The sequence below is a fragment of the Phascolarctos cinereus genome, unplaced genomic scaffold (genome assembly GCF_003287225.1).
Source record: "Phascolarctos cinereus isolate Bilbo 61053 unplaced genomic scaffold, phaCin_HiC Scaffold_7;HRSCAF=346, whole genome shotgun sequence".
Lineage (NCBI taxonomy): Eukaryota > Metazoa > Chordata > Mammalia > Diprotodontia > Phascolarctidae > Phascolarctos > Phascolarctos cinereus.
The window spans coordinates 68,115,536-68,138,981 of record NW_027556180.1 but is presented as its reverse complement, the minus strand read 5'-3'; the positions used below and the strand labels follow the sequence as shown (position 1 = coordinate 68,138,981).

The following is a 23,446-nucleotide window of genomic DNA, read 5'->3' as shown; positions in this document are numbered from 1 at the left end:
ACTTCTATTTTTTTTTTGAGGTAGTTGGGGGTTAAGTGACTTGTCCAGGGTCACACAGCTAGTGTCAAGTGTCTGAGGCTGGATTTGAACTTAGGTCCTCCCAATGCTAGGGCCACTGCCCTACCCACTGCACCACCCAGCTGCCCCAGGTACCTACTTCTTTTAAGAGAGATCCCAGTAACCATTCTATAACAATCATCTTTATAAATATTACAGGGTAGAAACAGATAGATATGGATATAGGTGTAGGTATAGATATACAGATACAGATATAGATGTATCTGTATATATGTATATACTTACTTGTTCGCTATTCATTCCCCATACACACACACGGAAAGATATCTGTACGTATAAATGTATGTGTATATTGTGTGTGTATGTATGTATGTGTTTGTATTCATATAAGGGGCAGCTATGCGATACAGTGAATAGAATGATGGACCTGGAGTTAGAAAGACCTGAATCTGAATCTGTTCTTCAATACTTGCTAGTTTGTGTGATCTTGAAAATGGGGATAATACTAGCACCTACCTCCCAGGGTTGTTTGCAAACCTTAAGGCATTATAGAAATGCTAACTGTTGTTGTTGTTGTTATTATTATTATTATTATTATTATTATTATTATTATTATTATTATTATTATTATTATATCATTTTCCCCTTTGCACACCCTGATCTCAGGGTTCTTGGGAACCCATAGATATCTAAGACTAAGAAAGATATCTTTCTGCTTCTACCATTCTTCAGAGAGAGGTCACAGACGCCCATGCTTGGAATCCTGTTAGGCTGTGAGGGTTCAAGAAGGAACCATCTTGAGCCTTCTTCCCAGAAGGCCAACCAATCTGTTCCTGCTATAATTTCAAGTCACTTGTTCTGAAAGGGCAGAAATGGGCTCCTCAAATCTGTACTTTTGACCCACTTTTCAAAGGGAATGGGGAGGTGTCAATTTTCCTTCCCTGACAGCTAGTCACTTAAAAAGACCTCTGGAACTCGGAGTATCAGAAGACCGGGAGCGTCTGGAAATGTTCTAAGCCATCCTTCTTGCAGCTTTGAAGCCCCTATACACCCACTGCTGCGGTTTCTATCTAATGAGCTGCCAGGACAGACCACAAATGCATCTGCCTTCCTGTGTTGACTCCAATAGCTATTTTAAGCAGGGTAAGATAGTGGGAAACAGGAAGTGTCCTGACCCCCAGAAGCTTCACATACCCCCAAGGAGAGAGAGGGACTGGGAGCAAAATGTCACTCCTGGGAAAAGAGAGAACAGCATAGACCTAGAGTTACTGCTGGTGATGAAGCCCAGACAGGAGGGAAAGGCAGGGACTAGAAGGCCTAGATCCAGGTGTCCTTATAATGGGCTCTAAGATTGGCTGTTGGGTTCCAGATCTATGCAAGCATGGATTACTGAGTTTAGAAGATGTCCTCTTAGTAGGATGGAGGCTATTACTTGCAAGATAGCCTTAAATCTCAACAATCAAAATAATATGGCTGTCATAATAATACCTCATACTTAAAATAGTACTTTTAGTTCCAAAATCCTTCCCATGTCCAATTGCTCAACAATTCTGAGGTGAGGAAGGAAGGTAATATTCTCTTCATTGTACGGATTGTGATATCAAGGCCTACAGAAGTTAACTAACTTTCTCAAGCTCACGTAGGAAATCAGAGCCAAGGCCAAGATTTGAATATCGGTCTCTAGATGCCTAGCTTTGGTCACTTTCAAACTCAGTCAGTTTGGAAACAGAAATTCAGAGGCAAAGGTCAAAGCAGATACACTTAGGGTTTCTGAGCTTAGGGTTAAGGGTACCCACCTGGCATGGAGAACTTGGAAAAGTCAGGAAGGGTGTGGGAGAAGGAGACCATGCTGCCGCCACTGGGACTGGACATGCCACTGGACACAGGGGACGAGGACACTTTTCCATTGACGGTGGCATAGTTGGGGAGGCTGCCTGCCCGATCTCCTGCGGACATCCTCCGCTTCTCAGGCAAGGCAGGTGTAGGACTTCCTTGCCGGAAAGCCGCAGAATCAGGCGAGGAGGATGTTGGGCTGCTCATACCAGGATAGTAGGCTGGGGACACTGGGAAAGAAGGCGTGGAGGGAGCCTGGTAGCCTGAGGCACTGCTTTGCCGGGACAGAGTAGGCCTTCTGTCCTCAGGGGTGGAATAGCCACCATAGGCTGCATGCCTGTCCATGCTAGGGCTGCCCGGGACCACCGGCCCAGCTCCTCCCAAGCCTGCCACATGGCGGCTGAGGCTGGGACTTCCTGGAGTGGTGACTGAATTGCTGTGGACAGCACCAGTGGGGTGCCGGCCCAGGCTAGGGCTTCCCGGGGAGGCAGCCACACTGCTCTGGGGGCTGGCAATGGCATTGCCGTGGAGGCCAGCCACTGTGTTACCAAGGGGACCTGAGACCTGGCGGCGGCTCAGACCAGGGCTACCAAGCAAAGAGGTCGCCATGCCAGGGTTCACTGCTCGCCGACCAAAGCCTGGGCTAGGAGGAGTGTTGGTCCCCACCGTCCGGTGGAGAGTCTGAGGGCTCCCAGGCAGGGTGTGGACACCAGCCACGGTGAACTGAGACTGAGCCGGCTGTCTGGAGAAAAGTAGTCAGGACTCCGGTGGCCACTGGTGGCAGCTGGTAGGGCAGGGGAGGTGTTCTGGTAACTGCTCTGGGCAGAAGAAGGTTGCCCTAGGCTTCCAGAGAGGAAGCTAGCATCTGCCAGAGGTTGGGTGGGTGTCCTAGGGACTAGGCCACTACTTTCTGCTGATGGGAAACTCCCCACAGACGTGCTAAAGAGAAGAGACAAAGAATGCAGAATATAACAGTCAATCACATGCAATGAATTTACTGTGAATACGTTTGTCTACATTACTATGTAAGACACTCAGCTCCAGCCCCCATGCCAAGACTGGTAAGTGTCTTCCAACCAAGCGAAGCTGATTCTGGTCTCTACCTCCAGATACCATGGAGTGAGTCAGGACCCCTGCATCCCTTTCCCGTTGGAAAGACCATGGTCATGTTCCAGCTTCCCCAGTTGATTAAGTTGATAACGTAGGCATGACCTGTTAGCATTGGAAAAGGCCTTGGGAATCATCTAATCTAACCTTCATTTCCTAGAAGAAAGGGCTCAGAGAGGTGAAAAATTTGGCCGAAGATCTTGCATCTAGTTAGCTGGAAAGAGAACTTTCTCTGCGTCTGCTGAGACCTAATCAGATGCTATTAACCTCTATCTGCTGATGGAATTTAAACTCTTTTCTTAGTTCAAAACTGGAGAATAACAGACAAGTTGTGTCACAGATATGGCGGTCCTCACAGGTGGGGGGGAGGTCACATTCAGGGAGAAAGGGCTTCACTGAACCTAATGTAGCCTAGTATAACCAAACTTCTATGTCACAGACTAGGGTAAGACCAAGAACCATAATTTTATATCTATAAAAAGTACTTTGGACAAGAAGGAAAAAACCATGTTGCTATGGAGTGGGAGAAGAGAGGAGTTTATAATGGTCCAAATCAATGGCGATAGCTGATGGAGTAGAGTGAGGAAAATGCATAGTTATCATGCTAATGTCACCTTGAAAAGTAAAACTATGTGAAAGAAAGCTGTAATGCCATAACATGCCATGCCTATGTTATCAACTTTATTTTACATCTGGAGAAGCTAGAACATAACTATGGTCCCTCCCAGTCAAAAAGAGATATTTGGGTCCTGACACATTACATTATATCCAAAGGTAAAAACCAGAATCTGTCATGAATGAATGAATGAATGAATGAATGAATGAATGAATGAATGAAAAAAAAAGAATTTATCAAGCACTTGTTGTAAGCTAAGCACTAGGGACACAAATAAAAAAAACAAGCCAATCCTGGTCTTTGAGGAGCTTATATTCAAATAGAAGAAACAATACAGATTTGAGATTGGTGACCAGGGATGGATATTTTGTTCTACAAAGTCACATGGATGGTAAATGGAGCCTAGGATAGAAGACTGGCCATACCCTTTCCAGGAGCAATGGCAGTTAGTGATTTGATTGTGGTTCCAGAGCTAGAAATCAGGTCATTACTTATTATTTCACTGAACACCACAGAATTAGAGGATTGAAGAGTTGAAATAAATCTGGGTTCTTATTTCCACCTTCTCATTTTCTTTGAACTTTAATTTCCTGATCTGTAAAATGGGTTGCTATGAGAATCAAATGAGATGATGTTTTATGTAAAGTGCCTTGTAAACTTTAACGCACATTATATCCATCCAAGCTCTTTCCTGTTCTGTGCTGATTACTCTGCTTTGGACCACTATTAGGGACCCTTCACTGAGCTTTCTCCCCAGACTCTTGGATTTAGTAGCCAGTGAAACCTGGTTTGACCTAGGTTGGCATCCTTCCCCTCAAGGAGTTTATATTCTATAAGGAGCTCACTTGCAATATAATAAGGAGCCCAGTATGTAATCTCACCTAACAAGGAGAACTGTTCAAAAGTAGAATGCCTAGATTGTGACTTGGGTTATCCCTTTCCCCAAGAGGATTCTTTCCCTAAATTTTTATGGATTACCCTTAAAACACCAGCACCTTTACTCCCATTCAAATCATGTTCAATCATCTAAAGTTTGGGGTTTTTTTAAAGCAAGAACCACTGGGGTACTAAAGTCTGAAGAAATGGGCCATAAATGGAATGTGTACCATGTGTGGTTGACGAAAGTTTTGGGAGCTACCTATGGGAGGGGAACTCATTACATAAGAGAGGCATGCCATAGGCATGAAGTTACAGGACACACAATTTCAAACCAGGAGGAGGCCCTCATCTCTGGCTCTCACCACAGGCAATGTTTGGCCAGGGTGGATTCCCTGGGGCATGACTTTACTTATTACACATGGCTTTCAGCTTCTTCCAGAGGTCAAGCTGGTCCAAGCCAGAAGCCAAGGATTCTCAGCCAGGTTGAGATATTTCATCAAGGCAAGAACAAGTGAGTGCAGGGATGAGAAGAGAGCTCTGAATGATTTATCCCAATTTAACCCGCAATCTGCATGGTCAGACCCAGAATCATAAAATATTAGAGCTGGAAAGGACCTTAGAGATCATCTATCTAGTTCAATGTTTTTCTTTTACAGATGAAGAGAGACTTTGGACTTGCCTGAAGTCACATGGCCAATTGGTTTCTGATCCTAAATCCAATGCTCTTTCTAATCCTATTATATACTTCTAGCTCAGTCTAGAGTTCTGAGTTCTGGCTCAGGATGCTACTGCCCTGAGAGCAGTAGAATATGAGGAATGGGGCTAGAATAGAAACACTTTATTGGGAGGAGGAAAACAGGATGAAAGGACTTGATAGTTTCAACTCCAAACCTATGATCTTAAGAAAGTGAGAAAGATAACTTGGATCCATTGGTCAGAAGGAGATAAGACCGAGTAAGGTCCTGAAAAAGAGACCCCTGCTTTGGTCCATAGATGATTAGTACATAAAGAATAGTGGCAAGCTCTGCAGTTCACTAGCATAGGAAGAATTTAGGTGAGCTACAATGCAGAACTTCTCGACCAACAGTATTTAGCCAGCTAGCCAATAACTAAAGAAAGCTATTAAAGCCAATTCCTGGAGGATTTGAATGCAGTGGGAAACACTCATCTTTGGTGGGGATGGGAGGGACCAGGCTGCTCAGAATTCTGAGAGCTGTGCAATAGAAGAGGAAAGACCCAAGCTCTGCCCTTAAGAAGCTGGTGGTCTGAGAGAGACAGAGATGGAACCCAAACCTTTCTCTCAAGGAACTCCTGATCCAGCTAGTACTTGCACATGAAGACCTACAGAGTTTACAGAATAAAATGGAGGGTTCAGTAGATCAGGGCTGGAAGTTCAGAGGAGGAAAAGATCTCTATGGGTCAGTGGTCAGTGGAGAAGACTTTCAGAAGGAAATGGGGCTTGAGCTGAGCTTTGAAGGGGACAGAGAGCTGCTATCAAGCATCTGAAGGGCTGTTATGTAGGAGAGGGATTATACTTGTTTTTCTGGGCTGTATAAGACAGACTCAGGAGCAGTAGTAGAGAGGATAAAGAGGGAGAGTTTCCAAGAGGCAGATTTCACCTTGATATAAGGAATAACTTCCTACTGGATCAACTAACTAGCATTAAGTTTGAGGAACTGGTGATACAAAGAAAAAAATGGGACCATCCTTACCCTCAAGGAGTTTATATTCTATAAGGAGCTCACTTGTAATATAATAAGGAGCCCAGTATGTAATCTCACCTAACAAGGAGAACTTGCCTCAAAGGGATGGGAGGCAGAGACCTGTCACTGAAAGTCTTCAAAGGAAGGATGGATGAATACTTGCCAAGGCTGTGGTTGAAGTGGGTACAGTTTGAATTAGATGACCTCTGAGGTCCCTTCCAGCTCTGAGGTTCTGTGATTCTGTAACCTCTGAAAGGTCTGTCCAAGGCCGGTGTTTCCAGAATTCCTCGAATCCCCAGACTAATTGCATCTGATCATCCTGGATAGGACCCAAGGAGGTCTGTTCTTACTGGTTCTGTCTTTCCCCTAGCCCTACCCATCTGAGAAAGAGCTACCAGAAAGGAGAGAGAGCCAAAGAGAGGAGGGCTAGGCTAGGCTGGGCTGGGCTGGGCTGGGCTGGGCTAGGCTGGCCTAGGCTGGCCTGGCCTGGCCTGGCCTGGCCTGGAGGACACTCTTCAGGAAGGAAGTGCTGCAACTCCCATGCTCTGAAGTGATCCCTGCCCCCCTACCCCCGCCCAAGGAATTTCCCTTTGGCCAGAGGAAAACACAGAGAAGGAGATGGCTGGAGCCCCTGTCCCAGATTCAGAATGGATCCCCTAGAGGTTTGAGGGGTGGAGTGGGGAAGATGTGGGAGGGAGGTCAAGAGCATTAGTGATTCAGTGACAGAATTATTCATTTATAGAGGATCCCAACCAGGAATTAACCTTGTACATACTCCTCAGCCTGGTACAAAAGGCCCTCCACAGTGTGTCCCCAGCCTTCCTTCCCTGTCTTATCATATCCTACACTCCAACTCAACCACACTCACACTTTATGCATTACTAACCTTACTCAATCTATTGCCCATGTGGGAATACCTTTTCCCCCCACTGCCTTTCTAACAATCCAAAGCCCACCCTTCCTCCAGTGTCCAGATGCAGCTGAGGCAATTTGGCATAGTGGGAAAACCTATTGGATCTGGAGTCAGAGGTCCTGGGTTCAGATCCCAACTCTACTATTTCCTATCTGTATGACCTTGGACAAGTCACTAACCACTGGGTTATTCATCTGTAAAATGAGAGGGTTGAACTAGATGTCCTCTAAGGTCCCCTCCCCCTGTAAATCGATGATTGTTTGATCAAATCTCTCTTCTTCCACAAAATATTGTCTGAACACAGCAAAATAGAAGCAATGGAACCCAGATTAGGGGAAGGCAAAAGGAGTCAGCCACTTCGAATGCAAATGGGAGAAGTGCGTGTAGGGGGGGGGACAATGGGTGATACCTTCTACAGGATGACTTTTCACAAATATATGAATTTTTAATGCCAGAAAATGATGCCCTCCATAGGTATAAATAAGTCAAGTCAGAAAAGGCAGCATGGCTTAGTGGACAGAGGGCTGACCCGGGAGTCCAGAAAGACCTGGGTTCAAGTCCTGGATTTCTTAATACTAGCTATATGCTCAAGGACAAAGGACTTAGCTTCCCAGTGCCCCAGGCCACTCTTTCAATAAATTACAGAGAAATTGATGCTCTGTCCTAGTGGGAGGGAGTTTTCACATGTGGGATTCTCCATATTGATGAAATCCCAGCTCTTAAAGAGGAAAAAAAAAAGTCAAATCATACGTGTTACTGTAAAGTCACCAAACCTGCACTGCAAAGTAACACACAAGGGATACAATTTCTCAACCTTCCCTAGATACACAAGGACTTCATCAGTGTTAGGAGAGAACTCCCAAAGGAGGAAATCCCTCTACCTATGCAGATCACCACTTTCTCTGAGCTTAGCACAGAGCCCAGGGCATAGTAAGTGTTTAATAAAAGCTTTAGTGAATAATCTTAGAGAACTGCCTAGGACATGGGGAAGATGAATGACTTGTCCCAGGTCACACAGACCCATTCATTGGACCCTCTTTCAATCCCATTCCACTGGGACTCAGCAGAGAAAGTGCTCGCCTTGGAATCAGGAAGGTCTGAGTTTAAGGTCTATCTTCAATATAAACGGGCTTTGTGACCCTGGGCTAGTCACTTGACTTCCCCTAGTTCTAGCCCTCAGCAAACTTTAAAACTCAATACTAAATGTAAGCTAGCTATTAACCTCCCAGTCCCCTAAGCAACTGTCTGGGACTATAAATTGCAAAGCCAGTACTAATCTGCTTTGGTAAAGGGGGAATTCTTTATATCAATGAAATCTTGGGTCTAATTCCCTGTTCCCCACCCCCCTCAAAAAAAAAAACATGCAAAGCACTGGTACAGGCCATGGGAATACAAAGATAAATCAAAACACAGCCCCTGACCTCTAGGGGTTCATAATCTAGTAACAGAGATAAGGCAAATGCACATATAGCTATAATATAAATTTTACATAATGCAATCACGACATAGCAGAGACTAAAACTGACAGATTCTCACCCTCTCTCTGGGTGATCCCATGGAGCTAGCACATGAGAATTATAGGATTCAAACACACTATCTACAATCTGGCCTCAACCTCCTTCAGACCAGCTATTCATCTTCTTCAAACTTGAGATCCAACCAGGTTGGGATAGTTTCACTTACTCCCTTTCCTGAATTCCCATCTCTCATCTCTATTTACCCAAATCCCACTCATTCTTCAGCCTCTACCTGAAGTCCCCCCATCCTCCTCCTCTATGGAGAGTCCAGAGGCCACTCAAACCCATAATTTCTCTTTCCCTCTTTTGGACACCTTATCTCATCAACATCACTCTTTTAGCATAATATATAAGGTCATTTCATAATTTCATGTATATATACCTCATATCCGTGTGGATTGAAAAGTTGGTAAAGGCAAGGGCTGTACCTTGTACTACCTTGTATCCCCTACGGTGTCTGGTATAACTCAGGCCCCTCATAGGTGCTCAGTAAATGCTTACTGATTGATTGATGCAGAAGGTACAACGAATCAGACATGATTGCAATTATCTATCCCCTCCAAACACAGTGAAGACTACCTGGTCCCCACCCCAAGACTCTCACAATGGTCCACCAACCAAAGTATTAATAACACCCCCATCCACCCTCTACTCTCTGCACCCCCACCAGTTTCACTACAATCCTCCACTCCAACTGGCCCCATACCTGTCCGTGCCAAGGAGGGGACTGCTGGTTGAGATGGGACTGGGTGGGGCAAAAGAGTTGCCCAGAATTCCATTCCTCAGCGGTGTCTCAGAACCGTATGTCTGTGTAGTTAGGAGAGTTGAGCTCTTGGGCTCACTGTCCTGGGTTCGGGGTCCAGCCACAGCTGTTCGAGCCACAGATTCGACATAGCTCCTGGGCTCTGCAAAAGACAAAGGAATATTATTAAGCGGAGCAGGTGACAAAGATCAGACAAGACACTGGAGTTAAAAATGCCTGGCCTAGTGTGCCTCCTCTTTACCTCTGGTAAATATCAGCAAATGGGGAGAAAGGCTTTGACACAGATCTTTGCAAAACCCCAAACTGAAAAACAGGCACACGTATTAACCTTCCTTGCGTCATTGGCCTGCCCCATACCCTTCCCCCTCAATTTAGGAAATCTAGGAAGCTCCCACAGAACTACTAGATTCTTCCCATTTAGCAGATTTCTACTGAACTGACTGGCTTCAAGAAATTCAATTTAATTAAGTGCTTGCTTTGTGCAGGGCATTGAATTGGTCACTGAGGAAGGTACAAAATTTAGAGAAAACTCAATCCCAGCCTTCGAGTCTTATGGTCTAGTAGAGGGATCTAACAGATCTATACACAATTTAACTATACACAATTACACATGCCAAGTACTTAGGCCATGCCCAAGGCCACTAAGGCCTGGGCTTCCAGACGTATGGGTAGTCCTTGGGCATGTATATTCCCAACACATTTGCTTCACTACCATACTACTTAAAGTTTGTGCCTGCTCTTTCCCAGACACTGCATGCACTGGTAAGAAAGCGTACCCCAATATAGATACAATGCCATAATTATTCTTGCTTTGCCTCCTACTTCATAAATATTTAGACTAAGAAAAAAATAAACATACTGCAAATTGTTGCATGAGGTTTCAGGATGGGAAAAGTCCATTACAGATTAGAGAGACTTTAAAGGCTGGGTAAATTTAACATGCAAAAGAGAAGAGATGTTCCAGGCACAGGAAAAGTCCATTACAGATTAGAGAGACTTTAAAGGCTGAGTAAATTAACATGCAAAAGAGAAGAAGAGATGTTCCAGGCACAGGAACAGTGGGAATAAAGAGTCACAGCTGGGGAAGGTGCGGGGAATGTTTAAGGGAAAGAAAGGAGTCCACTTAGTAGAGGACAAGAGTATGAAAAGAGGAGCAATAGTATAGAAATGTAGGGCAGAAAGGTAAGGTAGCCCCAGATTATAAAGGCTTTAAATGCCCAGCAAGGAAGTTTGAGCCTTACTCATGACACAATATGGTCCCATGGAAGATTTCTGAGCAGAGCATTGTTGAGTCCAGATCTATGAATAAGGAAGCTCAATCTAGCAATGGGAGAGCGAATGACTTGAAAAGGCAGAAAGTGGAGTTGGGAAGACCTCTTAGGAAGTTATTGCAATAGTCCGGGTAGGTAGTAATGAGTCCTTGCTACCACTATGGAGGATGCAAGAAGTACAGAAGGAGAAATATTCAAGAGATACCAGGGAGGTGGACTCCACAGCATCCTGTAATTGTGTGGCTCCACGTGAAGCCATGAGGGATATGCCAGGCCATCCCTCTAAAATTCTCAACATGCACTTGTCACTATCCAGGTTAGAAATAAGACCAAATGTTCACCACAGTCCTTTTCCTCTTCTTCCTGCCCCTACTTACTATCCTTTGCAGGCTCTGTGGCTCTTCCTCCCCAAAATCCCCATGTCCCTCCTTGGTGATAAAGCCCAGAAAAGAACACAGGGCAGATCAGGGTTTGAATAGTTCTGGACATCTAATTCAACAAGAAGCATGCATTAAGTGCCTACTGTGTACCTACTATGTTAGACAATGGAGATACAAAGGAAAAATCAGACAATGGAGATACAAAGGAAAAAGGACAAATGTCTTGCCCTCCAAGCCACATATGCCACTATGGACAGTTTTTCCTTTGGTCACCTTCAGTGTATGCTGGCTCCAAAGGAAAGTTATGGAATCTAGACCCAACCTAGAGGTCAGCTAGGTGGTGCAGTGCATAGAGTGACAGGCATGGAGTCAGGAACACTCATCTTCCTGAGTTCAAATCCGGCCTCAGACAGTTACTAGCTGTGTGACCCTGGGCAAGTCACTTAACCCTGTTTGCCTCAGTTTCCTCATCTGTAAAAGAGCTGGAGAAGGACATGACAAACCACTCCAGTATCTTTGCCAAGAAAACCCCAATGGGGTCACAAAGAGTCTGACATCACTGAAGAACACAACAACAGCAGGTCACCTGCAGTGCACTCTGACCCCAAAGGGAAGCTATTAGAATCTGGACCATCCCAGAGGTCTTTAAAAGCAGGAGATACGCCCATCTCTCTGCCGAACACACTCAGCCTTCCTCCAGAAACCTAAATCAGGGAAACCTCTCCACGCGAAGCAACCTCAAAGGATGATGGAAAGAAGGACAATGTTCTATCAGTTCTTGTGCTGGTCTTGTATTAGACACAACCTGCTTTGTGGAGCTGACCCCAGACAGCGAAGAGAAAGGGATCATGGAATTCTAGATGTTAAAGTTGGAAGGAACAAGAGGCCGTCTAATCCAACCCCTCCATTTAACAGATAAGGAACTTGGCGCCCAGAGAAAATAAGTGATTTGCACAAGGTCACATAGGCAGTAAGTGGCAAGACTGAAATTTGAACCCAAGCCCTCTTACTTCAAATTCCATGCTCTTCCTCACCTCTTCCTGTCTGCCAAATGTTCCCTGAACACCTCCCTGCGAAGGTAGGTGAAATGAATCCTTCCTTTATACCAACAGGGAAAATCAGGCAGCCAAACAACCCGCCCTAGAGTCTGCAGCACAGTCCACGGAGATGAGCCCTCCCCATTGTTCTAAGACATCAAGGCCACTGCCATGCCACCTTCCTCTTCCACTGCAATCTCCTCACCCCCCAACACCCACACAAACACCAGCTCTCCATCCACAAACAGTCTGGAGGCATTTACAAAGGACACGGGAGCCTAGCTGAGAGACCAAGACCCTCTTACCCCTGAGGACAAGCAGGAAAGACCCTTCCAGCTGTAGCTTCAGAACAATCCAGACCAAGCCACAACTGCCCTAAGCAGGCCAGAGCCCAGGACTGCAGAGCTGTGGTGTTTGCCTTCAATGGGAGAATCCAGCCCCACCCTTCTCAGGTCCTGTCCTCCCTCTTCTCTCCTCCCCCAGCCTCCTCTTCTTCTTGCTCCTCACCTTTCTTCTCTTCCCCTACTTATCCTTGCCACTCCCCTCTCCTATCTGCATTCTCCCTTTCCCTCTTCTCCAACTCCCCAATCTATTTTTTTCCTCTCCTTCCATATTCCCTCTGCTTTCATTGCTACTGTCTTCCCCTATACTCAATCAATCAACATTCATCTTCTTGTTATTAAGTCTTTTCAGTCGTGTCCAGACTCTTTGAGATCCCATTTGGGGTTTTCCTGGCAAAGATACTGGAGAAGTTTACCATTTCCTTTCCTAGGTCATTTTACAGATAAGAAAACATTCCAATATTCATTAAGTGCCTACTAAGTGCCAGGCACTATGCTAAGTGTTGGAGATTTTTAAAAAGGGGGACAGGGGGAGCGAAAGATAATCCCTAGCCTCAAGGAGCTTACAATATAACGAGACAATTTCTATCCAATCCAAAGAGTTCACTTTTCACCATTTGGGTTCTTTTTTATGAGCCAGAAATCTCTTATTCAGCTCCCATTGTGATCCCTCACTAAGTTCACTGGCCTCAGCCACTTTGACCAAACCTTGAATCTGTTTGGAAATGATTACCTTTCTGGCCCCAACACCAATAATTCTCACAGTTCTACCCTCTGATTCCCCCTATTCATCCTCTTCCTTCTTCTCTGTTTCAAATTCTACCCCACAATCAAATCCCTGAGTTTGGGCTGGAAAGAGCAAGAGGTTGAACTGATTGCTCTTGAGAGGGCCAGCCCAACCCAGGGAGGCACTTCATGGTGTTCTGGGACATCATGACAAAATGATTTGCCTCCCTTCCTACCCCTACCCCTACACCCTCAAGGATGGGAAGTGGAAAGATCAGTGAGGTCTGGGTTCCAGTTCCCACCATATTGCCATCTGCCATCTCGATGCACCTTAAGGACCACTGAGCCTTGTCATCTGCCCTACAGCTTACCCCTCTATATGTTTTGTCTCCCTGTATTGGAATGCAAGCTCCCTGAGAACAGGCAATGTTTCATTTTACTACCCATTTTTCCAGCCTTTGAGGGGGGTATTCATTTTCTCACTAGTCATACATGACTAACACATCTATCTAGACCAGATGAAAGTATTAACTAGCATAATCTCTGGCAAGTTGTTCAACCTCTCTGAGACTCAATTTTTCACCTGTAAAACAGGGATAATGTCAACCCTTCGCTTCTTCAAATGGGACATTTCTCCTCACCCAGCAGTGTTGTTTATGAAACATTTATGACAGTTCTTTATAAACTGCGAAGTAGTATACAAGTAAAAAGTATTATTATTGCTATTGCCAAGACAGAAGATCCCATATAGGGTACTGGCCCTGAAGTCAGGAGGACCTGAGTTTAAATCCGGCCTCAGACACATAACACTTACTAGCTGTGTGATCTTGGGCAAGTCACTTAACCCCACTGCCTAACCAAAAAAAAAAAAAAAAAACAAGAGAGAAGATCCCAGAAAGACAGAGGGGAGGGAAGGAGGGAGGAATGGAAGAAACAGTTGTTTATTAAGCATCAGCTATGTGCCAAGCACCGTGCTGAGCCCTTTACAAATATTACCTCATTTTATCATTACAGAGATCATAAGCACAATGCTAAAGCACAGGAAAGGCAAGGGAGCTCTATCTGCAGCTGCAAGGAGGGAGTGAGCTTAACTTGAGGAATAGACCAAGCCCCAGATTTGTGGTCAAAAGACTGATTCAAATCCCAACTCTGTTACTGACTCCCTGTGTGACTTTAGCCAAAACAACTTAACCTCTGTGGACCTCAGTCTCCTCATCCATAAAATGAAGGAGTCAACCTAGATATTCAGTAAGTTGACTTCTATCTCTAAGCCCCATGATCTAGGAGCCATAATCAGAGGAGAAGGGTTAGAAAAAGATAAGGCATTTTGCCTGTTCTTCTGCCTATATTTACCAAAACCATTTGAAACCTTCCAGGGTTGATTCTATAGCTTTCCTCAGATATTCACAATAATGGACAGAGTCTTGGATTCAGAGTCAGCAGTTTTCAGCTCAGATCTGCTCCTTATTACATGTATAACTTTGGGTAAGTTGTTTTTCTCCTGTAGGCCCAAACTTCCTTCTCTATAAAATTAAAGGGTTAGGCTAGATGATCTGAAAGTTTCATTCCAGTTCTAAATTCCATGACTCTTTATAAATGTTATTTTCCACTTCTAAATTCCTTTTGGGACCAGCCCCAAGGGGCAGGCCGGAGTGTGTGATGTTGGGGGTGGGGCAAGTTTAGAAAGGAGGCTTATATATGGGGTTGGGTTCTTCATTCTCAACATTCCAAGAAGATGAACGAGACCCAAGTGTCCGATCTGGCTCCCCAGAGCCCAGCCTTGGCTGGTAAGTCCTGGAACCAAGGAGGTGACAGTACTATGTGACCACTAGTGCTACCTGCCCTCTCCCCTCTTCAGCTCTAGGTACCAGTCAGTGCTTGGGTTAGCAATTTAAGGTATCTTTTCCATCTCAGAGAAGAATCTCTGTCTGGCGAGCGGAGTCCACGCCCAGAGAGAAGTGGGTGTTGGAAGGACCTCACCGACTCACAAAAACACAAAATGTTATAGCTAGAAGAGATCATGGACTCTAACTCTCATCTGCCCAAGGCCACTCACCTTTTTATTGGCTGATCAAGAATGTGGACCTAGGTATGGGAGATGCAAAAGAAACTGGGTTCCCAGACACTGAAAGCACAAATTCTAGAATTTCTATCCTGATGAGATAAGGTTTCATCAGTAAAAATTCCAGGTGGCATGTTTGCAAGCAACATGATAAATCTAGGACAGAAAGTGGCCCTTGAAACATTAAATGAAACTGCCCTACTTGTGGACCTAATCATTACAGTTAAGAATCTAATCCATCTTAAAGACCTCTAATCTTCTGGTTACCTGTTATGTTATCTCTCTTAGGAAGTTTTCCTCATATCTACTGTATTCCTATGGATATAGCCAAAGTCCATACTTTATGTTCTGTTCTCAGTAGAAAATAAGAGCCCCCATCCCTACTACCCTCACTATTACAACCACTACCACCACCACCATCTTCCCCTAGCTGAATAATTCCAGCTCCATTAGGCTTTTCTCATAAGCCTTTGCCCTTAATTCCTTTATCTTTGTTCTAGGATGGAAAGCATGTAGTTATGGGGGGGTTTTTTTGGCAGTTGGGGTTAAGTGACTTCCCCAGGGTCACACAGCTAATAAGTATCAAGTGTTTGGTCTGAGGCCAGATTTGAACTCAGGTCCTCCTGATTTCAGGGCCAGTGCTCTAACCACTGCACCACCTACCTGCCCCAAAGCATGGAGTTCTTCAGTAGTCTGACAATCCATCAATATACATTTATTAAGCGCCTACTATGTATCAGGTACAGTGCTAAGCACTAAGGTTACAAAAAGAGGCAGGAGAGAATCCTTGCCCTCAAGAAGCAGACAATCTGGACCCTAGGTTTGAAAATAGAGAGGCCATATCCCTTTCTTTATGCTTTCCTGAAGGCGTACTCATTCAATCACGGAATTCCTAGAATGTTCAAACTGGAAGGGGCCTTAGAGCCCATCTCCATACAATCCTCTCATTTTACATACGATAAAAACTGATAGCTTGAGAGATAAAAGAGAGAGAGAGAGAGAGAGAGAGAGAGAAAAAAAAGAGATCAAAAGTCCCACAGTTTGTAAGAAGCAGTCAGGACTGAAACCAAGTCTTCTGGTTTCAAGCCACTAACAATCTTTTCAGGATGCTAAGCTCACTCCATTCATAGGATCATAAATCTAGGGCTGGAAAGGACATCAGAGCCATGAATCCAACCCTTTTGTTTTACAGATGGAAACTGAGGCTCAGACATGCCTAAGTCACACATCAGAGGCGGGATTTGAACCCCTAATCTCAGAACCAATGTTCTTTCTACTATAGCATGTTGTCTCCCTTATTCTTTCTTTCATTCATTCAACCTTAATTGAATGTCTATTCTGTAAAAGTCACTGTGCACAAAAGAAAACCAGATCAATTTCTACACTGAAATATGGTGCCCAAAGAAAGTGCAAAACACTTGATCAGTGATGTCAAGCTCAACTAGAAATGGAAGTCACTAAACTAAATATAAGGATGTCAGTGGGCACATACTGACTTAGGAAAACATATATTAACATTATTTATGTTCTAATGTATTTTTACTTAATTGGTTAAATATTTCCCAATTACATTTTAATCTGTTTCTGGCCACACTCAGGAGTGTTGTGGGCCACATGTGGCCTGCAGCTCCATGTTTAACACCTCTGAACTAGGTGGGTGTGGAGTGTCATCCCACATTAGGATAAGTACAGGAAGGGCAGTCAGGAGACCTAGATTCTGGCCTCAGTCCTGCCATTAACTATCTGTGTGATTCTGGGCAAGATGTCCTGCTCTGAGCCTTAGTGTGTTTTATCTACAAAAATAGGGGGTTGGGTGAAATGATCTCTAAAGTCCCATCTATGCTTTACTTTCTGTAATAGATCACCTGGGAGAGGGGGTCAAACAGTCCCTTGAAGTATGATGCATCCTACATTAAGCAAATTGAGAAGGTGTGAAGCCATTCCATAGCAAAGCCCACCCAAGCTCTCTCACCCACCTGAAAAGAATCCCCCAAAGGCAGGAAGTTCCACACTGTCCCCAGCTGGAAAGACCCCAAACCTACAGCACAGCCCCCACTTCCTGCAAACACACAGTAGCAAGGGGGTGGGATGGGCTACCCAAAGTTCCCCAAAACAGTTTCTTCAAAGGGAAACTATAAACGTTTGTTGAATGATTCTGCCAGGTCAGCATCTGCGTCCAAGTCACACGGGAGAGATAAAGGGCCCCGATGAATTCCTAGCTCCTGACCTATAGCCCAGTTCTCCCCTCTCCCCCACCCTCTACTCAGAGAACCCAAGCATGCTAGGCTGCTGGCTAATCTACCACCAGTGTCCTCTGGGGCATTCTTGTCGTAGAAGCCACTCAGCCTGCAGAGGTTAGCCCGGGGAGGCAGCGCCCTGGAAGCAGCCCCAGTGGAGGGCTCAGAGCCTAATGCGTGTGCTGGCATCTCAAACACATGAACTTTGGCTCCAGAGCTCTGCTTATTTTCAACTCCCCTCCCCTTCCCTCTCAGCTGCCCCTGCCGGGAACCAGCCTTCAACCTCTGGCATTTGGGGGAGAGTTAGCATGACAGAGAGCTCTCTCACTGGCCTCGGCAGTGGGGTGGAGGGAGGAGGAATCAGAGAAGGGTCTTTTCTAACATCGGGGAAGAGGCCTGGGGCTTGTAACATGTCTGCACTGCTCTGGCTTACACGGTATTTCTGTGGGGGCCACTTCCTTCAGTGAGACAGTACAGCAGAGAAAACAGAATGTTGGACTTGAAGTCAGGAACACGTGAGTTCAAATCTCCCCACAGACACTTAATACCTTAGGGATCCTGGTCTCTCTAATTCCCTGGGCCTCAGTGTTCTCATCTGCAAAACAAGGGAGTTTGGCTTGATGATCGCTACAGCAGTTTCTCTTGGCTCCAAAATCTATGATATGATGATGCAAGGAACAGCCCCCACCCTGTAGTCAAAGCTTCAACTGGCTGGGAGCTGTAGGACCCTCATAGCAACTTCCAATTTAAAGTCGAAAGGGTGGCCAAGCCACCTTTTTTTTTTTTAACTGATGAGGAAATTGAGGCACTGAGAGGTTCAACAACCTGTCCCAGGTCATCCAGATAGAAAGTGGCACAGCTGGGATTTGAACCCAGTCACTCCCCTCCATATTCAGCATTCTCCATGACACAAAGCCACACAAATACTGGAATTAAGTGCCTGGAGACCCAAAGAGGGACGCAGTCCGATGTCCTTTGAGTTCAGGAACTAAAGGAAGCCAGGCAGTATGTAAGCTAAGAGGAAATCAGGCAACAGGAATAAAGAAACCAGGCATTCGACTTAGAGAAGAAAAAAAAAAACACCTGATAGGTAGCCAGTGCCTGTCACAGAGGAGGTGCTTAAAAATTAAAATCGACTGACCAACATGTGCCAGGCAGCATACTATAGCAGAAAGAACAATGGAGTCGGGAGATCTGGCCTTTCACTCTCTTCTGTCACTAATAATAACAACAATGATGATGATTCCTCACACGCCTTACAAAAATTCCACACACCTTACAAAGTGTTTTCTTCATCCACAACACCCCACCTCCTGTCTCCATGCCTTTGAAGTGGCTGTTCCCCATATCTGGAGTGCCCTCCCTCCTAATCATTGCCTCTTAGAATTCCTAGTTCTTCAAGGCTCAGCTCAAGTGACACCTTACGTATGAGGGCTTTTAGGACGTCCCCAGATGCTAGTGCCCTCCTCCCATTCCTAAATTACTTTGTGTAATTGTGTGTGTGTGTGTGTGTGTGTGTGTGTGTATACATACCCCCCACCTAGACAGATAGAAAGACAGATAGATGAATAGATAGATAGACAGATAGATAGATAGATAGACAGACAGACAGACAGACAGACAGACAGACAGACAGACAGACAGACAGACAGATAGATAGATAGATAGATAGATAGATAGATAGATAGATAGATGGATGGATGGATGGATGGATGGATGGATGGATGAATAGAGATAGATGAATATATAGATAGATGGATGGATGGATAGACAGACAGATAGATAGAGGGATAGATGGAAGGATGGATAGACAGAGGGATGGATGAATGGATGGATGGATAGACAGACAGACAGACAGACAGACAGACAGACAGACAGACAGACAGACAGACAGATAGATAGATAGATAGATAGATAGATAGATAGATAGATAGATGATAGACAGATACATGGATAGATGGATGGATGGATGGATGGATGGATGGATGATGGATGGATGAATAGACAGAGATAGATAGATAGATAGATAGATAGATAGATAGATAGATAGATAGATAGACAGATGAATATATAGATGGAGAGACGGATGTGTGGATAGATAGAAAGATGAATAGATAGATGGATAGATGGGTAGGTGTGTGGTAGATAGAAAGAGAGAAACAAATAAAGAGGAGGGAAGAAGGGGAAAAGGAAAAAAGGGAGGGAGGACAGAAGAGACAGAGAGAGACAGAGACAGAGAGACAGAGAGATGTCTCTACCAACGTTTCAAGAACTTAAGCTGTTTAAGGACCAAGACAGTTTCGCATTTGTTTGTGCGGGTAGCATGATGCTTGGTACGCAGCAGTCACTTAACTCCTTGATGACTGATTGATATCTCACAGCAACCTTGAGAAGCAAGTGATGCAAATGTTCTTCTTCTCATTTTGCAGATGAGGAAAATCAAGTCGAGGAATGGAAATGGTTTACCCGGAGCTGCATGGTGAGTTAGTGTGCAATCCAGAATTCAAACCCAGATCTCCAAGACTAGTGCTCCTTCTACAATCCCCAGCTGTGCCCCAGCCAAATGACTTCTCTGTTCAGTATCCTATTCTGTAAAATAAGGCTGAGCTAGTCAGGGGTTCTTGATCTAGAATCTGTTAACTTGTTTGTTCTTTTTACTATTTTAGTAACTGTATTTCAATGAAATTGATTTCCTTTGCAATTCTATGTATTTTACTTTATAAACTGAAAAACTATTATTCTGAGAAGGGGTCCATAGGCTTCACCAGACTGCCAAGCAAACAGTTCCATGACACAAAACAGGTTAAGAACCCTTGGCCAGGTGATCTCTAAAGGTCTCTTCTATCGGTAAAAATTACCTGAAATGAACTCAGCAGTGGGCCCCAAAGAAACCAGGTCACGGGCCTAGAGGATATTGAATGAATTCACCTCTGCCCTGGGTCTCATGCTTAGCTTTTCCTGGGCCCATGAGGGTATCTGCTGCAAGCCTATCTTCTCTGTTCCTTCTCTGAGACAAGTGAGGGTCAGGAAGCTAGGGCAGGAGGCCTGGGCAAAGCAATCTGAATGGGCAGTGCACACTCAGCAGACTGCGAAGAATGCTGGTGGGAGCTGGTGAGTGGGCGTTTGCCTTTTTGTCTCTGCCTCCTATGGGAACAACAGCGGTGTCACACAAGCAGGGCTAGGGACCGGACCCAAGGTGTCAATGGAGCCTGTGCCTGCCTGCTTGGCAGAGCTTCTTGGCAGGGGTTCCTTGTGCCAGTGTAAAACCTCACTGCCCCGGCATCTTGCAGGGGTGGGGGAAGGGAACTGAGATCCCAACCACTCAAAACCCCATCTGAAGATAGAGCTGTTGTCAAGTGCTGGGACTGAAGCACTGGGATCGGAAACCCTCACACAGTATCACATAGCTGGAAACTCACCACCCAGAAATCCCACTCTTACCTTCAAAGAACTCAGTTACCACCTTCTCCTCATCTTCCTCTGAGGGAGGAAGAAAGAAGGAGAGAGGATGGGGGAGAGAAGCAGGTGGAGGGGAAAAGAAGAGAAGAAAGAGAGATACATATTAATATAGTTAGCAACTGCATCATAACAGTGACAGAGGAGGGAATTTAGCCAGAAAAACAGAAAAGGAAGGCTAGAACTGTGTTGGAGCTGTGTTCTCCACCAACATTAGGGTTCCTCCATATATCCCTAGTCAGTCCCCACAGGAAGAAGGCTGCATCCTTCCTCTGATACCAACCCCTCTCCAGCCTCCCAGTGGGACTCTGAGTTGACACTCTCCCAATGTGGTTGGATTTGGTATGTGAGCAAAGTCACAGGGCTTTCCCCATTCAGCTGCTGAATTTTGTTGGTAAAACGTCATTATATAGCCATGGTACACAGGAGCATACCCATGATGTAAGTCTACACATGTCCCAAAGGCATGCAGCTACCACCATCCCTATCGGGCTGGGTAGTTCTTCCTAAGACCAAAGGAGAAAAATAAATAGCCCATCCAAAACCTAGAAACAGAAAACAGAGTTTGGGGAGTGACTTTCTGGACAAAACCTATATAGCACATCTGTTTGCCAGAGTGTAGGGCCCCAAGGCTCTATGATGCTGGACTCCCTCCCCAGGTGGTGGGAAAGAGTTTTAGAAGGTGATGGGAAAATTTTTAAGAACAAATTGTGAGAGCAAAGTCTGTTTAGAAGAGAAAATGCCCTCCCTCTCTCCTTCTTGGAGGGGGAGAGTCCCTTTCGGGTGGGAATCCCAAAACGAATTACTCTGGGATTTATACTTCAACATATATGATTCTATAAAGCCAGGGACATAGGCTAAACTAGGGTTTCCTCCCTCCAGGGACTCTTCTTCATTGCTGAAGGACAAGATGTTTGATCCAAGCCAGAAACAGACCAGGGAATATCTTAACTGTCATGCCTCTCTTCTTCCCCAGACCACCATCCCTCAGAGGGAAGGGGAAAGTCCAGACAGAGGATCAGCCCAGGAAGGAGCAAAGGCATATGGAAAAATGAGGAAACGTGCCCAACACCCTACAGAAAAGGGGAAAGACTTAGAGGATGATGGAGTTAATCAACAGCAGGTCATCTATTGGATTAAGCTCCTTGGGCTGTCCCCCCTTGGAAGGGGTGGGATAAGAATGTGGGAGTGCCCACAGTTCTCTGCAGGAGTCAGACCAAGCCAAGAGGGCTGTTCTAGGCTCTGCATAATATGAGAGACATTGACAAAGCTAAATTGTGTCTTTGTGAGGGTGCCCAGAATTGTGGAAATCATACCAGGAAAAGTTTGAGAAATAGGGGATGTTTGGCCTGGACAAAAAAAAAATTAAGAGAAAAGACCCATCTTTAAATATTTGGAGGTTGTCCTGTGGAATAGGGATTTACTGTGTTCTGCCAAATCGCGGCGGGAAAGGGAGGGGAATGGTATATGTAATAGGGAAGTAAATGTGAGCTTGACTGAAGAAAGGATCATTGAATGAAAGCCACCTAGTGTTCCTGACACTGTCAGTGTTCAAGTAGAGATCTATCATACCAGGGACGTTAGGAAAGGGACTGTAGAATAAGGTCAGGGTTGAGCTGTGTGACTTCTAAAATGCCTTTCAACCCTAAAATCCTAGGATTCTATGAACGATGATCATTAGTCAGGACGCACATATACTTTGGTGTTCATCCTAAACCCCCAGGGAGCATAAATGTCAGAAGACCTGGCATGTGGGAACCCTAGATTCTCCCCTTCTAGACCAGGAGTGCTTAACTTTGGGTCTAGGAGCTTGCTTTTTTAATATATTTATTTAGATAACTGGTTTCCTTTGTAATCCTATGTATTTTGTTTTATGCATTTAAAAACATGCTTCTGAGAAGAGGTCCACGATGGCTTCACCAGACCACCATCACACAAAACAAAGTGCTGCTGCAGACATTCTCAGGTTGGTTCCTAAGGTCCCAACCACCCATACCAAACCACCTTGACCTCAGGTGCTCAGACATAGTTTCTCCCAATCTTGTCTATGTCCGTAGCTACCACTGGGCTCCCCACCACACACCATAGCCCATGGCACTCAGCCTCACTCACCTCCTGTGGGGTGGAGCAGAATGTCTGCTGGATTGTGGGGTTTCAGTCCTAGGGCAGACAGGGGCGTCTTGGCAAGCCCTGGAGGAGAGCGCACTGTACCAAAGGGAAAGAGATAAGAAGTTAGAATGGGGTGGGGATTGGAGATTCAGTGGGGAAAAACGGAATGAGTCCAGATCGTGGCTTTGGAGACTGCACAGATGGATGGACTTTGGAGGGGGGGTACATCTAACTGCTCCTGATATCAGCCTCCCCTGGGGAATTACAGCACCCAGCAGACAGGTTATCCCCCTCCTACCGGGTCCTGTTTTGTCTCTCTGTTTGCCTCTGCTCCTGCTACTCTGTCTCTCCATCACTGTCTGTCTTGGTATAGTAGAAAAAGCAGACTGGGGATCAAACAGGCCAAGGTTCTAATCCCAGCTCTGCTCCTTTCTAGCTGTGCAACCTTGAAAGAATCACTCAACTTCCCTGTTTCCTT

General features: G+C 45.2%; 1 protein-coding gene across 1 annotated transcript in view; it reads right to left on the bottom strand.

Annotated features, from left to right (window-relative positions):
* The window catches only part of TNS1 (tensin 1), a 326,151-nt gene that overhangs the window by 16,980 nt on the left and 285,725 nt on the right, over window positions 1-23,446 (bottom strand). The window contains 5 exon segments of the mRNA XM_021002764.2: window positions 1,815-2,603; window positions 2,606-2,790; window positions 9,293-9,491; window positions 20,845-20,883; window positions 22,972-23,064. Of these exon segments, the coding sequence (XP_020858423.1) occupies window positions 1,815-2,603; window positions 2,606-2,790; window positions 9,293-9,491; window positions 20,845-20,883; window positions 22,972-23,064 (1,305 nt within the window).